Here is a 14,918-nt window from a genome sequence, read left to right as displayed (position 1 = left end):
TTGAATGTGTATTTTTTGGATTAATTAATGTCTGTTTTCTATGTTTGTTAGGGGGTTTTGTGTGCTTTTTTGTTTGTTTGTTGTTTAGGGGGGTTTTGTTGTTCTTTCAATAGTTATTGTTGTTGTTTTGTTTGTTTTGTTTCACAGCTTGTGTGTTTGGTGGTGGTGGTGGGGGGGGGGGGGGGTTCTTTTGTTTTTGGTCTTTGACTTTGGTTTCTGTTTGTTTTTGAGTTTTTTCTTTAAATTCTTATTTAAAAGAAAAAAGAAAAAATTGCAGGGTTTTGGGGGTTCATGTTTTGTGTTGCTCCTACTGTTGTTATTTCTGCTGCTATTACTACTACTACTACTACTACTACTACTACTACTACTACTACTACTACTACGGCAAAGATATTACTGTATGGTCGATGATACGATGACATTTTGTAAAGTTATTTTGGAAAGGTTCAGCCGAGTTTAAATACATAACATATTTCATCATAATATAACTACGCTGGTGATATATTAGTTGGAATTCCGATACTCCCTCCCTCTCTCTCTCTCTCTCTCTCTCTCTCTCTCTCTCTCTCTCTCTCTCTCTCTCTCTCTCTCTCTCTCTCTCTCTCTGTATCTGTCTCTCTCTCTCTCGCTCTCGCTCTCGCTCTGTCTCTGTATCTCTCTGTCTCTCTCTCTGTCTCTGTCTCTCTGTCTCTGTCTCTGTCTCTGCCTCTGTCTCTCTCTCTCTCTCTCTCTCTCTCTCTCTCTCTCTCTCTCTCTCTCTCTCTCTGTCTCTGTCTCTCTCTCTCTCTCTCTCGCTCTCTCTCTCTCTAATCTCTCGCTCTCTCTAGGAAACCCAAGACTCTGTCTGTCTCTTATCTCTCTGTCTCTCTCTTTCTCTCTCTTCTCTGTCAAGCAATTAGTGCCTCTATGAACTTGGTAAGGACTTCGCATTGTAAAGGTAAATTATCTCTCTCTAATTCCAGTGTCTCGTCTCTCTCAAGAGTGTGCTCTCTTAAGTCTCTCTCTCATCTGGCTCTCTCTAAATAATAACGTAATAGGAAACCCATCAGAGGCTGGGGTGACACATTATACATGACATTACGGTCTCTCTCTTAGCGACAAGCAATGGTAAATATGAACAATATACATGAGTACGGTAAAAGGTACAAGCGGTGTGACACAATATACATGTCTACGTCATTGACAAGCGTGTGCTAGTGATAAGTCACAATATACTGGCCACGAAATAAAACGTAATAACTGAATCAGTGTGACACAATATACATGAGTACGGTAAAGCGACAAGTTGGTGTGACACAATATACATGAACGGTAAAGCGATAGGCTGGTGTGACACAATATACACGCGTACGGTAAAGCGACAAGCTGGTGTGACACAATATACATGAGTACGGTAAAGCGATAGGCTGGTGTGACACAATATACATGAGTACGGTAAAGCGATAGGCTGGTGTGACACAATATACATGAGTACGGTAAAGCAACAGGCTGGTGTGACACAATATACATGAGTACGGTAAAGCGACAGGGTGGTGTGACACAATATACATGAGTACGATAAAGCGACAGGGTGGTGTGACACAATATACATGAGTACGGTAAAGCGACAGGGTGGTGTGACACAATATACATGAGTACGATAAAGCGACAGGGTGGTGTGACACAATATACACGCGTACGGTAAAGCGATAAGCTGGTGTGACACATTATACATGAGTACGGTAAAGCGACAAGCTGGTGTGACACGTTATACATGAGTACGGTAAAGCGACAGTGTGTTGTGACACATTATACACGATTACGGTAAAGCGACAGGCTGGTGTGACATATTTTACATGAGTACGGTAAAGCGACAGGGTGTTGTGACATATTATACATGAATACGGTAAAGTGACAGGGTATTGTGACACAATATACGTGAGTACGGTAAAGCGACAGGCTGGTGTGACATATTATACATGAGTACGGTAAAGCGACTGACTGGTGTGACACACTATACATGACACGGTAAAGCGACAGACTGGTGTGACATATTATACATAAGTACGGTAAAGCGACAGACTGGTGTGACATATTATACATAAGTACGGTAAAGCGACAGACTGGTGAGACATATTATACATAAGTACGGTAAAGCGACAGACTGGTGTGACATATTATACATAAGTACGGTAAAGCGACAGGCTGGTGAGACATATTATACATAAGTACGGTAAAGCGACAGGCTGGTGTGACATATTATACATGAGTACGGCAAAGCGACAGGCTGGTGTGACACATTATACATGAGTACGGTAAAGCGACAGGCTGGTGTGACATATTATACATAAGTACGGCAAAGCGACAGACTGGTGTGACATATTATACATAAGTACGGCAAAGCGACAGACTGGTGTGACATATTATACATAAGTACGGCAAAGCGACAGACTGGTGTGACATATTATACATAAGTACGGCAAAGCGACAGACTGGTGTGACATATACGTGAGTACGGCAAAGCGACATGGTGTCGTGACACAATATACATGAGTACGGTAAAGCGACATGGTGTCGTGACACAATATACATGAGTACGGTAAAGCGACATGGTGTCGTGACACAATATACATGAGTACGGTAAACCGACAAGCTGGTGTGACACAATATACGTGAGTACACTAAAACGACAGGGCCCGCTGTTGCAGTGAACAAGCGTCTCATTATGAAAAGAACAAGGGTCATGGGACGTAACAGATTTGCATTATATTACTGTCTCTATTATGTTATTGCATTTGCATTGTAGAATTGTCTCTATTATGTTATTGCATTTGCATTAATACTATTGTACTATTGTCTCCTGTAAACCCTATCTTGACACTACAGTTTATTTATCATTGTGTAATGGTCGGAGCTAATAAAGTTCTCTTCTCTTCTGATAAGGGACTGGTGACGTAATAGACAGGTGCCTGGTGATGTAATGAACAAGGGTCTGGTGACGTAAGAAATAAGGGAAAGGTAACGTAATAGACACATGACTGGTGACGTAACAGACAAGGGGCTTATGACGTAATAGGCAAGGGGCTGATGACAGAACAGAACAGAACTTTATTACGCTCAGGCCGTTACACAACGGTATATGAGGCAATATAGCCAGGTTCTAGTGACGCAATGAACAATCGTGGTGTAACAAAGTTCCTGCAGGTAGAAGACCACCAGTTCGACACTTCATTACAAAACGATACTCTACTGACCACGGCTAGTTGTGAATCTTTTACAAATAAAAAAGCTAGTTATAGTCATAAGGAAATTACAAATAGGGTTATAATTATAATAAATATTTTGAGTTAAATGTTTGTTACTTCTATCATAAAGTGCCCAAAATGTATGATTTTTGGTTGCATTTTTGACAATTTTTACACCCATGCAAACAACACCCTAGCGAGAGTTAGCGGATATGATGCATACATTTATGGAAACTTTGCTCATCAGCTTGTTTGGAATTTATCCGAAATGGTCGTTCCCCACTTTTGTCACAAATGAAATCATGTGCGTGAATGCCGAGCCTCATTACCGCCACAGTTTGCATTCCTGGTGACAAATCAAATGTAACTCCTTGGCTATCACTAAGCTTTAGAATGTATTTCATATTACAAATAATTAACCTTCAAATATAAATCTATGCAAAAAGAACAAGTGAACTATTTTCAGGGTACACAAGGGAGATAACTGTATACTGCTAACAGGACTTAAACATCAAATTTATACTGACTTACAAAACAGTTTCTGCGAACTCACGAAACAGTTTTTGCGGACCTACATAACAATTTCTGCGAACTCACGAAACAATTTTTGCGGACCAACGAAACAGTTTTTGCAAACTCACTAAACAGTTTTTGCAAACCAACAAAACAGTTTCTGTGAACTCACGAAACAGTTTTTGCGGACCAACGAAACCGTTTCTGCGAACTCACGAAAGAGTTTTTACGGACTCTGCGAACTCACCAAACAGTTTTTGCAGACCAACAAAACAGTTTCTGCGGACTAACATTACAGTTTCTGCTGACTAACATTACAGTTTCTGCGAACTTACAAAACAGATTCTACAAAATAGGTTCTCTCCGACAATGTGACTGCACGCTTAATAGTCTTTGACAAGCTCTGGGACCATTTGAAGCATCGGGCGTTACATTGACCCCGTCCGGCGGCCAGACCGGCTAGACGATCAGCCCTGGGGTAAAATAACACTCATGAAGTCATCCCCGTGATTCTGCTGTGGTGTACGGCGCTGCTGGTATCACAACCTCGGGTTACGTACACGATAATTATTGATTTGTGGCATTGATTCATTGCACTCGCTCTATCAGTTCAACATAGTCATTAGAGTAACGAGTCGGGGGAGGGCTGGAGGACGCGGGAGGGGAAGGGAGCGTACACACAGAGCCTTGTCACAGGTTTAGCCAGTAAACTGAATTATAGGTTTTACGTTTATGCAGGTCAAGGTTTTTTAAATTATCTCCCACCCCACACCCAATTTTCAACTTGGAAAAATGTTTGGTTTTCAAGGAACTTTTTAAGTTTTAATTGTATTAATATTATCTCGTCTCTAATATTATTTTAATATTATTTTGATATGGTAATATATAACGAAATACAGAAGACGAAAAAATTGTTTAGGACAAAAACATATATTGCTGGTATCTTGTAAGCGCGCGCGTCGACTTTGACCCTTCGAGTCAGCATTTTTCATTTCATTTCATTTTAACTGATTGTCGTGCTTATATCCAAGTAATGTTCAAGCACGCTGTCATGTGCGCACACCTCAGCTATCTGGGTTGTCTGTCCAGGTCAGTGGGTTAGTTGTTAGTCGTTAGTGGTTAGTGAGAGAGAAGAGGGTGTGGTAGTCTTACATCTACCCATTGAGTCATTAAAACTCGCTCTGGATGGCAGCTGCGAACCCTGTGAAACTACCAGCCTTATGTCCCTTGGCTTAACCACGACACCACCGAGGCCGGTGCGTCAGCATTGTGTTTCATCATATTTACCGCAGTAGCTACAACAGCGCCATCTATACCAGAAATAATGCCGCGTCGCCCCAACTTATAATACTTATAATTGTGGGTCCATGTCCAATTCATTAAAGTTGCCTGGCTAAATTGAAAATGTGAAGAAACGTATTTAGGGTACCAAGATAAATGAGGGGGCACCTAATGGGGAGAGATCAAGGCAGATGAGAAAAAAACCCTAAACATACGCACCGTTTCTGTGCAATCTATGCTCCTCAACAACAACAACAAAATAATGCACCTGCCGCGGTTGGAGAGACAAGGATTGGGTTGTGGAGTTGGACAGCGAAAGAAGTTGAAAGACAGGAGTTGCCAGATCGGGATGAAATAAGATGGAATTCAAAGGAGAGAAAGGAAAGGGGGCAGTGGGATGAAAAAAAAAGAGAAATATATATATATATATATTCAACAAAATAAATTAAGGGCCAGTAGATATTTGGGAATTTTTTATTGTAATATGATACAAACTTTATTTGTTTTTGTTGATATAAAAGCATACAAAGTTGGAGCTTTTATTCTCTGTTGAGACTGCTAGTCGTATGGCAAATTGACATTGAAAAAGTAAAAAAAAATAGTGATTGAGAGTGATTTTAAACAGAACAACTCTTCAAACAATAACACTTTTCCGTTCAGGAAATTACTGTCAATAGCGTGTGTGATCTCCACGTGCTTGAATTACTACTCGGCATCGCCTTGGGAAGTTTTGTACCAAATTTCAAAACTCGGCTTGAGGAATTTGATGCCATTCTTCTTCCAAGGAGTCTGCAAATTCTTGAAGTTTATTTTTTTGTAGTGGCTTAGAAATTCTTTGTTGAAGAATGTCCCAAGCATGCTCTATTGGGTTGAGGTCAGGTGAGTAAGCTGGCCAATCCATACGTTGAATTGGTTCCCTGTTGAGATAGTCATTCACCAATCTTGCTTGGTGAGGTCTGGCATTATCGTTCATTAACAGGAACCCATCTCCAATAGCACCAGCATAAGGTCGAACAATTGGATCAAGGATCTCATTTCGGTATCTTATATCACTCAAACTTCCATTTGGAATGACGTGTAGGTCTGTAGACCCATCCAAACTGATACCTCCCAAGATCATAATGGAGCCTCCTCAAAAACGATCATGTTCCACCACACAACACTCTTTGAACCTTTCATTTCTCTGTCGCTACACACGTCGTCTGCCATCATGAAAAGTCCAAGCAAAACCTGGATTCATCTGTGAAAAGGATAGGACGCAAATCTTCTACAGAAATGTCGATGTTATTTCTGGAAAATTGGACTCGATGTTGACGATGATGCTGGCGTAATGGAGAGTGTACAGCAGGTCGCTGAGCGTGTAGATGAGACTTATGCAGCCTGTTTCTAAACGTTTGTGTAGAAATGTTTATGCCAGTCGCATTCCTCAATTGTCTATTGACTTTTGTAGCCGAAGACAGACGGTTTCGTGTTGCCATCAACGTGATTTGTCGTTCCTGAGGAGCTGTAGTTTTCTTTGGACGACCAGTTTGTGGTAGTCTTTTGACAGTTCCAGTGTTTTGGAACTTATCCCATAAGCTACCGATTACACCGTGACTAACGCCAAACCGATTTCCAGCCTGACGTTGGGATGAACCAGCTTGCAATAAACCAATGGCTCTAGCAGCATCTTCGGTTGTAAGGTGACGACATTGTGGCATTGTTCCGATTTTAACGATTTAAACAGCAAAAAAAAACAGCAAGCAAAAGGATGTGGGTCATACGGGATTGCCATAAAATTAAATTAATGACAGCCGAATTTGCAACATGTGTTGTGATATTCACGAAATAACTGCCCCGTGCACGATTTTTGTGTTGCAATTTACTCACGCACTGTTTAGAAATCATATCTGGTCAACACTTGTTGAAATAATATAATATAACAAAACTTCGTCCAAAATATCTACTGGCCCTTAATTTATTTTGTTGAGTATATATATATATATATATATATATATATATATATATATATATATATATATATATATATAGAGGTTATTACCAGAGTGTTTTTCGGTATCGTCAATATCATATATTAGGAATAAAAATTGTATTATGCGACCCGCGAGCAAGCATAATAATTTTTTTTATTCCTAATATATGATATTGACGATACCGAACTACACGAGGGTAATAACCTCTTTATCATATAAGCTCAAGCTTGAAACAACGTCTTTTTTGTAAACTGTACACGCAACTTTAATTCCAGTCCGCCATTACTAGATATTCAAATGACGTAAGAATATGTGGCGCGGTGTATTTTTGAATGGAAATAACGTCAAACTCGAATGACGTCATTTTGGATGTCCTTACATCAAAATAAAGTTATGCATAACGTTTTTTGTTTTTCTGAACGCTGGACAGCTTTCAGTGTCAAATTGCCATTGAAATGTTTTTATTTGACGACTATGAATGCATACGTCAATCATGGAGTGTCACCCAAATACGTTTTGTTTAAATGTCAATAAACCCAGTGCCGAGACCTCGACTAATTTACTTCTAATTTGCAAAGTTATCAAATTCTCAAAATGTGTGATCTGAAAAATATCACATACTTTGATTGCACTGAAATGATATCTTTATATATATATATATATATATATATATATATATATATATATATATATATATATATATATATATATATATATATTATTAAGGGACATTCCTGAGTTTGCTGCATTGTAAGATGTTTTCGACTAATAAAATAAATCTACGATTAAACTTACATATTAAATATATTTTCTTATTTAGAATATCAGTGTCTGTATATTCAATGTGTTTCTGGTCGTCTTAATATTTGTAAGAAGCCCAAACTGGATTTTGTCTTCAAATAATTTCGTACGTACGAAAAAAATAAAAATAAAATCGAAATAAAATTATATTTAACCTAGTACAAATATTAGAACGATCAGAAACACGTTTAATATACATCCACTAATATATTATGCAGAAAATATATTTGATATGTAATTACAATTATATTTTATTAGTCGGAAACATCTAACAATGCAGCAAACTCAGGAATGTCTCTTTAACAGATCACTGCAAGAAAAATGTTCCAACTCACACCGATACGACTTAATCGTAAGAGATAGGTCGAAAAAACCTCACAACTCTCCTCCAATATCCACGAAATACCGCGATAGAAAATTGGTTGTATTTCTAAAATCACTATCAAAAACAAAACGAAATCGTCTAAACATAGAAAAGAACCGAGAAACATACTTTTCTTTTTTCTTCTTTAACAGATAAAGACAAAATAACATTCCTAACTTTCAACAGTCCCAAAATGTTTTCCCTCTTCATTTTTTTCCCCTTCTTTTTTTTCTTTTTTGGAAGAGTTTTCCTAAAAGTGATCGTCAGGTTTGCGCCTAGCTTACAAACACGTGTCTGCACGCTACGAGCGACTAACTATCAAAGACAACTGGAAGATAGCGGCGCTACTAGACACTGATTCAACAAAAGAGGGGTATAAGTGCACAGTTTGAACGTGTAGATATCTCTACCCAAGGTTCAGTTTGTATTGTGGATTTTTTTAAAGTCTATTGTGGTGCTGATATCCAATTAAGGTTCGTGGCATCCGTGCCACACAACTTGGCTAACAGAAAAAAACTCTTCTTGTTTTTTTTTCTACGTAATAAAATAAGATGCGTTTCCAGCAATCGGATCCTACCTTGCTGTAGGTTGTGAGGGGTTTGTGTGTGTGTGTGTGTGTGTGTGTGTGTGTGTGTGTGTGTGTGTGTGTGTGTGTGTGCGTGCATGCATGCGTGCATGCGTGTGTGTGTTGTCCTGTCTTGTCTTGTCTTGTCTTGTTTTGTTTTTTTAATTTCGTAATTCATTTTGTTTCCATAGTTTTACAGACCACTGGAATAGTAATAATGATTATATAACTCGTAACATGTACTGTAAAGTCATTACGAATGTCTAAATATATACTTCAATTACGGTAATATGGCAGGGCAGGTGTAGAGGGTAACACACGTTACATTACGTCTAGTCACGAAGTAGGTGGGGGAATGTTTAAAAACAAAGGACTAACGAGAACAACAAGTCCGATACAACAGCCCAAATCTCTACCTACACACTACCTATCTTTTCCGGCTCTACAATATTCCATTAGTTGGCCTTAAGTAGTTCAACGATAATCCCCACACAGAAATAAAATAATGAGAATAGATGTCTAACAGTTCATATCACTTAGTGTTTTGCATTTACCATAGTTTGGCACCCAATAGCCGATGTATTGCTCGTGCTGGGGTGCCGTTAAACATCTATTCTATTCTATTCTATTCTATTCTATTCTGTTGGATCTATTCTAGTCTATTCTATTCGCATCGGGGTGGGGTTTTTTTCTTCTTTTTTAAATTCCATAAAAAGTCATGACTAATAAGTACAGTGAAACCTGCTCCAGCGGTCACCTGTATAAAGTAGCTACCTGTATTAAGAGGTCACATTTGTATTCTCCCAAATCATCTAATATTGTATAAACTGACCTGTATTAAACAGTCACCTGTGTTTAGAGACCACATTTGTATTTTTCCCCAACCATCTAATACAGTGTAAACTAACCTGTACTAAACAGCCACCTTTGTTAAGACGTCACATTTGTATGCTCCCAAATCATCAAACATAGTACGTACTGACCTGTATTCAGCAGCCACCTGTTTTAAAAGGACACTTTTTTAATACTCCCTTTCGTGGCTACGTAACACAGATGTGACTGTATTTTATTTTATTTACAATAATACTGTGCATTAGTGAATCGGTGAAAGCATACATTCAAACCACAAATCAATAAAATAAAAAAATCATAAAATTTTTAATTAAAATCCATCACAAAATTAATTAAAAGTGTAATTACCTGAGACTAAGCCTAGGGCAGACAGGTGCAGACACAATGACACACAGGTATCCCACAGCATTGTAAATCCGTTATCTCATGGGGGTGGGGTTAGCTCGCACCATTATTTGGCAGCAGGCAAAACTGACTTCCAGTTCCGATACATGTTATTTCAATCTTCGGGTGGTTTTCTCACCTGTCTGGCGAGACTCGGGGTCTCCAGATCGCTTATCGCGCACCTTGCTGTGAGTTTCAACTGTTGAAATGTGCGAGGAAATTAACACAAGAAATACACGATGAAATTAGCACAAGAAATATACGAGGAAATTAGCACAATCAATTCCACTCAATGCATGAACATGACATCAGTTTCTCGGTTTAAAATGGGTGAGGAAATTAACACAAGAAATCCCAACTCACTGCGCACACAGTACATCGGTTTTATCTGTTGAAATGTGTTGCGAGATGCTATTGTTAAAATGTTATGAAATTGCACTGTTGAAATATGCAATAAAATTCATCTGTCGAACTCTGCCACGAAATTCCGCTGTTGAACTGTGTAACATTTAACCTGTTGAACTTCGTCACAAATAACTTGTTGCCCTTTGTTACAAATCCACTGATGGACTTTGTTACAAACCCATTGTTGAAACGAGCTATGAAATGTGATCGTTGAAATATATAAAATATGTAAAAAGTAACTGTTGAAAAGTGCCCTCCAAAAACAGGAATCCACTGACGAAACGTGTAGAAAATGTCCTCTGTCGAAATTGTATCAGAAAATCCCACTATCGAAATATATAAAGAAATAGCAGTGTTCAAAATGTGCGAGAAAATTCAACTTTTAAAATGTACTAAGAGTTCATCACACACAACACTCCAATCCACTGAGCACGTTTCACCAGTTCCAACAGTCCCTAACTCCCGGAATTAACATTTCTGAAGTGGAAAACATGAATGAGGTTAATCTTTGAAAAAGAAATCGCTTTACCTGTGATCCCAATTAGTCCACTCCGGTTACTCTTTACATTAACTCGTTCCACGTGGGCTTTTTCATCCAACTTCCTTAATTATGATTATTACTTATTTATTACCATCCTCCCGTTGATCAATACACGCACATAAACGGGCAAAAACAAATGTATTCCATAGGTATTTTCCACGGCGTCGTAATTCAACCGTTTGTATATTTCATACGGGTGGATTAATACGGGTATGTGTGTGCTTCACAGCAGGAGCTTGTCGCAAGCGGCTGTGAGAAATGCCGGAACGAAAGCCGATAAGCTGAAGCTTTTGGTGACTGGCGAGTTTCGACGATGCCAGGAGCGTAATCGTAATGCAGTTCTCTAGCCGGTTCGTAGAAATTTAGATCGATCCATTCGCCCGGTGTGGGGTTGGTGCGTTCGCGAGTCTTTCACAACGCATGTGATAGGGTGTTTGTACACGTGTGTATGTAAAACACGGAGTGTGCGTGTCGAGCTACTGATCGTACTAATAATGATTTTGAACACGTGGTGCAGCTGATGGGTTTCATATTATCATCGTGAATGATATATCATTTCTTTTATTTTCGGAAATAGACGGCTGCACATTGCGATACGAAATGACGAAAGGTTTGCTTTAAGAAATCGAAAGCAAGCGTTTGGACGTCCCGTCCTATCAAGTATCCGTTCACGACGACTGGTATTTCAAAGGTCGTACGCGTGTTGTGTTGGGACAGTCTATATATACTACTCAAAAGAATTTAAGGGTCAAACATTTATAACCAAATAAGTTTCAGAGTGTATTAGATTGATGATGTAAACTACACCAAAAATTTAATTTATTGTTCCATATTTACAAAAAAACACAAATAAACGTCACTGTATACAAGAAAGTCACATGACATGCTGTCAAAGTTGAAGGTTGTCAAACATGGATTTTACACATTAGAACATTCGTTTAATAGTGTGTGAATCCACCCCTGGCGCGAATACACTCGACACATCGTTGCCTCATGCTGTTGATCAGACGTCTGAAGAACTCTTGGGGAATGGCCTGCCACTGCCATAAGAAGTTGACCCAGATCATGAAGGTTGGCCGGAGGGGCATGGTTATCCCGAACTCTCCTGCCTAATTCGTCCCAGGCGTGCTCTATTGGGGCCAAGTCAGGCGAATATGCTGGCCAATCCATCCTGGCGATACCTTGTTGTCTGAGAAAGTCCGTTACCACCCTGGCGCGGTGTGGTCTGGCATTGTCATCCTGCAGAACTGCCCCGCCGCCAATCTGCTGAAGGCCTGGGAGAACCAACGGCCGGATAATCTCATTCAGATAGCGGATTCCATTCAGATTGCCATCCACCACATAGAGGGGGGTCCTGTGGTGGATAGAGATGCCGCCCCACACCATGACGCTGCCACCACCGAACCGGTGACGTTGTCTAACGTTAACGTCAGCGAAGCGCTCCCCAGGACGTCTGTAGACACGAACCCGACCGTCGTTGAACTGGAGACTAAACCTGGACTCATCAGTGAACATCACTCGACCCCACTGAACACGTTGCCACCGCAGATGAAGTGTGCCCAGTGACGTCTGGCCGTTCTGTGACGTGGTAGGAGTGGTGGTCGAACAGCCTGGCGACGGCAGCGTAGATTATTGGCGCTCAGACGATTGCGTATGGTTTGATCAGACACTCGAGTTCCAGTCACAGTCCGCAGATTGTCACGTAATCGGCGTGCAGTGGTTGTGCGTTGACGTAGAGCCATATTGGTGATGTAGCGGTCCTCTCTATTTGTAGTGCTTCGGGGTCTTCCCGAACGTGGACGATTTCGAACAGAATTCGTTGCTTGGTACCGTTGCCACAGTCGGCCAACGACACTCTGACTGACACCAAGTCTCAGAGCAACATTTCTTTGCGTATTGCCATCCTGAAGCCAAGCAATAGCCCTTCCTCGATCTTCGATAGTCAGATGAAGTCGTACCATTGTCGAATTTGGAGTGTGCACCGTACACGAACGCAAGCTCCAATTATAAGGAAATTCAGCATTGGGAACATGGAATACACATGCAAAGCGTGCAAATGAAGCGCTTTGTGAAAAAGCAAGTTATGGGCACTTAGCAGACCTTTCGCTTTCGCCCTAATTTACGTGTAAATGTAAGCATGTTTTCGCCATTAGAACTAGTCGACAGTGTCAATGACAGTGGATTTTAATTCATTTATGGGTTGCTTAGACCCACTTTCGTCAAAATGGAACAATACCATGCGTGACATTATGGTCTAGCTAATATAATTGACATTCAGAAAATAATGTCGAAAATATCATCTGACCCTTAAATTCTTTTGAGTAGTATATATAAAAAAAACCTCTTGCTGCTAACTGATATTGTAGCGGGTTTCCAATTTGTTACACCAAGTAGCCGGTGATTAATTAATCAATGTGTTATAATGGTGTTTTAAAACAAAACAAACAATTTCAAGGAGGAGAGAGACAGAGAGAGAAAAAGAAATAGAGACATAGGGAGAGGGAGACAGAGGGAAGTTCGGGAAATAAAGATAATGAGAGAGATAGAGAGAGAGAGAGAGAGAGAGAGAGAGAGAGAGAGAGAGAGAGAGAGAGAGAGAGAGAGAGAGAGAGAGCGAGCAATACGGAGAGAGAGAGAGAGAGAGAGAGAGAGAGAGAGAGAGAGAGAGAGAGAGAGAGAGAGAGAGAGAGAGAGACTATTCTTATCGAATACATACACCAGAAAACTATTGTATTATACTATTTCACTATCACACATAAAGGATATGACCTTAAGCCGTTTCTTTTTAGAACAGTCTGACTGGATAACCAGGCGCAAATCCCATATGTCCGTAATCCATATATACGTATACGTGTACTTAGTCCACAATGCATAGAGTGAACGGATACACTGACGCAGACGCACAAGCGTACGGGGACGCATGAATGGAATCTATTCAACCTGTTTGCACCTAATTGTTTCGGAGTACGTAATACGGATTGCATATATAGGTATACGGATTATGAAGACCTGTATTTTGCGCCTTGTGGACAATACAGAAAAATCAATTACATCCCGACGAATCAGAATTGATCGGAATTGCACTTTATGTTACTCTATTACAGAATGTAGCACTTTGAACTATGACCCAGGAGTATTTGATTTTTGATGAAGTGCAACCTAGTTGATATTGACTAACAACTTTCAGACATCTGTCGCTTAAGTAGTTCTTGAGAAGAACTCGAAAATATACTCGAGAAATAATGTAACAAATCTATAAATGGAGAAAAAAAAGAAGATAAAGCCATGCATTCCAGGTGATCACCGACGCCATATAACCGTAAATAAAATATGTTGAGTGCGTCGTTAAATAAACCATTCCCTTCCTTCCAGGTGACCACATAAGTTTAAGGTCAAGGTTATTAAAAGTTAAAGTTTTAAATTCAACGATATAACTAGAAAGCTGATTTACTCATTGGATGTCAGTCATTTGACAACGGTCACACGAGGACTTCTGAGGAACCCGTTATATTCCCACATTAACAATTCACATATATAACAACACATAACACGACATTTGATGTGGATCATTGGTTGGGAGGTTGTAACCTGATTGAGTCCACTGAGTGGATTCGATCCTACAATCCAAGTGTTTCTCATAAGCGGTCTGTCGAGTTTGGTACAGCAGTAAAACAGATTTGTATTTAGAACACAAGTTGCTGCCTTACATGCCACGTAACTGTTCTCTTTTTGTGTGGTATGTGCTGTCCTGGCTTTGGAAAAGTGTACAAAATACATACCTCTTACTGCTAATGGAAAATGTAGTGGATTTCTTATAAATACAATATGTCAGAATTACCAGTGTTTAACATCCAATAGCCGAGGATTAATGTATTTGCATGCTCTAGTGGTGTCGTTAAACAAAGACAAACTTTTACTTTGTGTGAAGATAGTTGTTGGCCCACGAAAGGCGGGCTTTAAAGAGAGTAAACTCATTTAATGTTAGCGAAACACGAAAAGAAGTAACTGAACTTTA

The 14,918-nt window shown here is 39.7% G+C and overlaps 1 protein-coding gene across 1 annotated transcript in view; it reads right to left on the bottom strand.

The window, feature by feature from the left end:
* Window positions 1-11,175, bottom strand: part of LOC121379693 (zwei Ig domain protein zig-8-like) — a 148,423-nt gene extending 137,248 nt beyond the window's left edge. The window contains exon 1 of the mRNA XM_041508345.1: window positions 9,922-11,175. Coding sequence (XP_041364279.1) covers window positions 9,922-9,982 — 61 coding nt within the window. The 5' untranslated portion in view covers window positions 9,983-11,175. The remainder of the gene's footprint in view (window positions 1-9,921) is intronic.
* Window positions 11,176-14,918: the final 3,743 nt, after the last annotated feature.

This window comes from Gigantopelta aegis, chromosome 2 (assembly GCF_016097555.1).
Source record: "Gigantopelta aegis isolate Gae_Host chromosome 2, Gae_host_genome, whole genome shotgun sequence".
Taxonomy (NCBI): Eukaryota; Metazoa; Mollusca; class Gastropoda; order Neomphalida; family Peltospiridae; genus Gigantopelta; species Gigantopelta aegis.
Note: the sequence above shows the minus strand (reverse complement) of the source record. Positions and strands in the feature narration are given on the sequence as shown.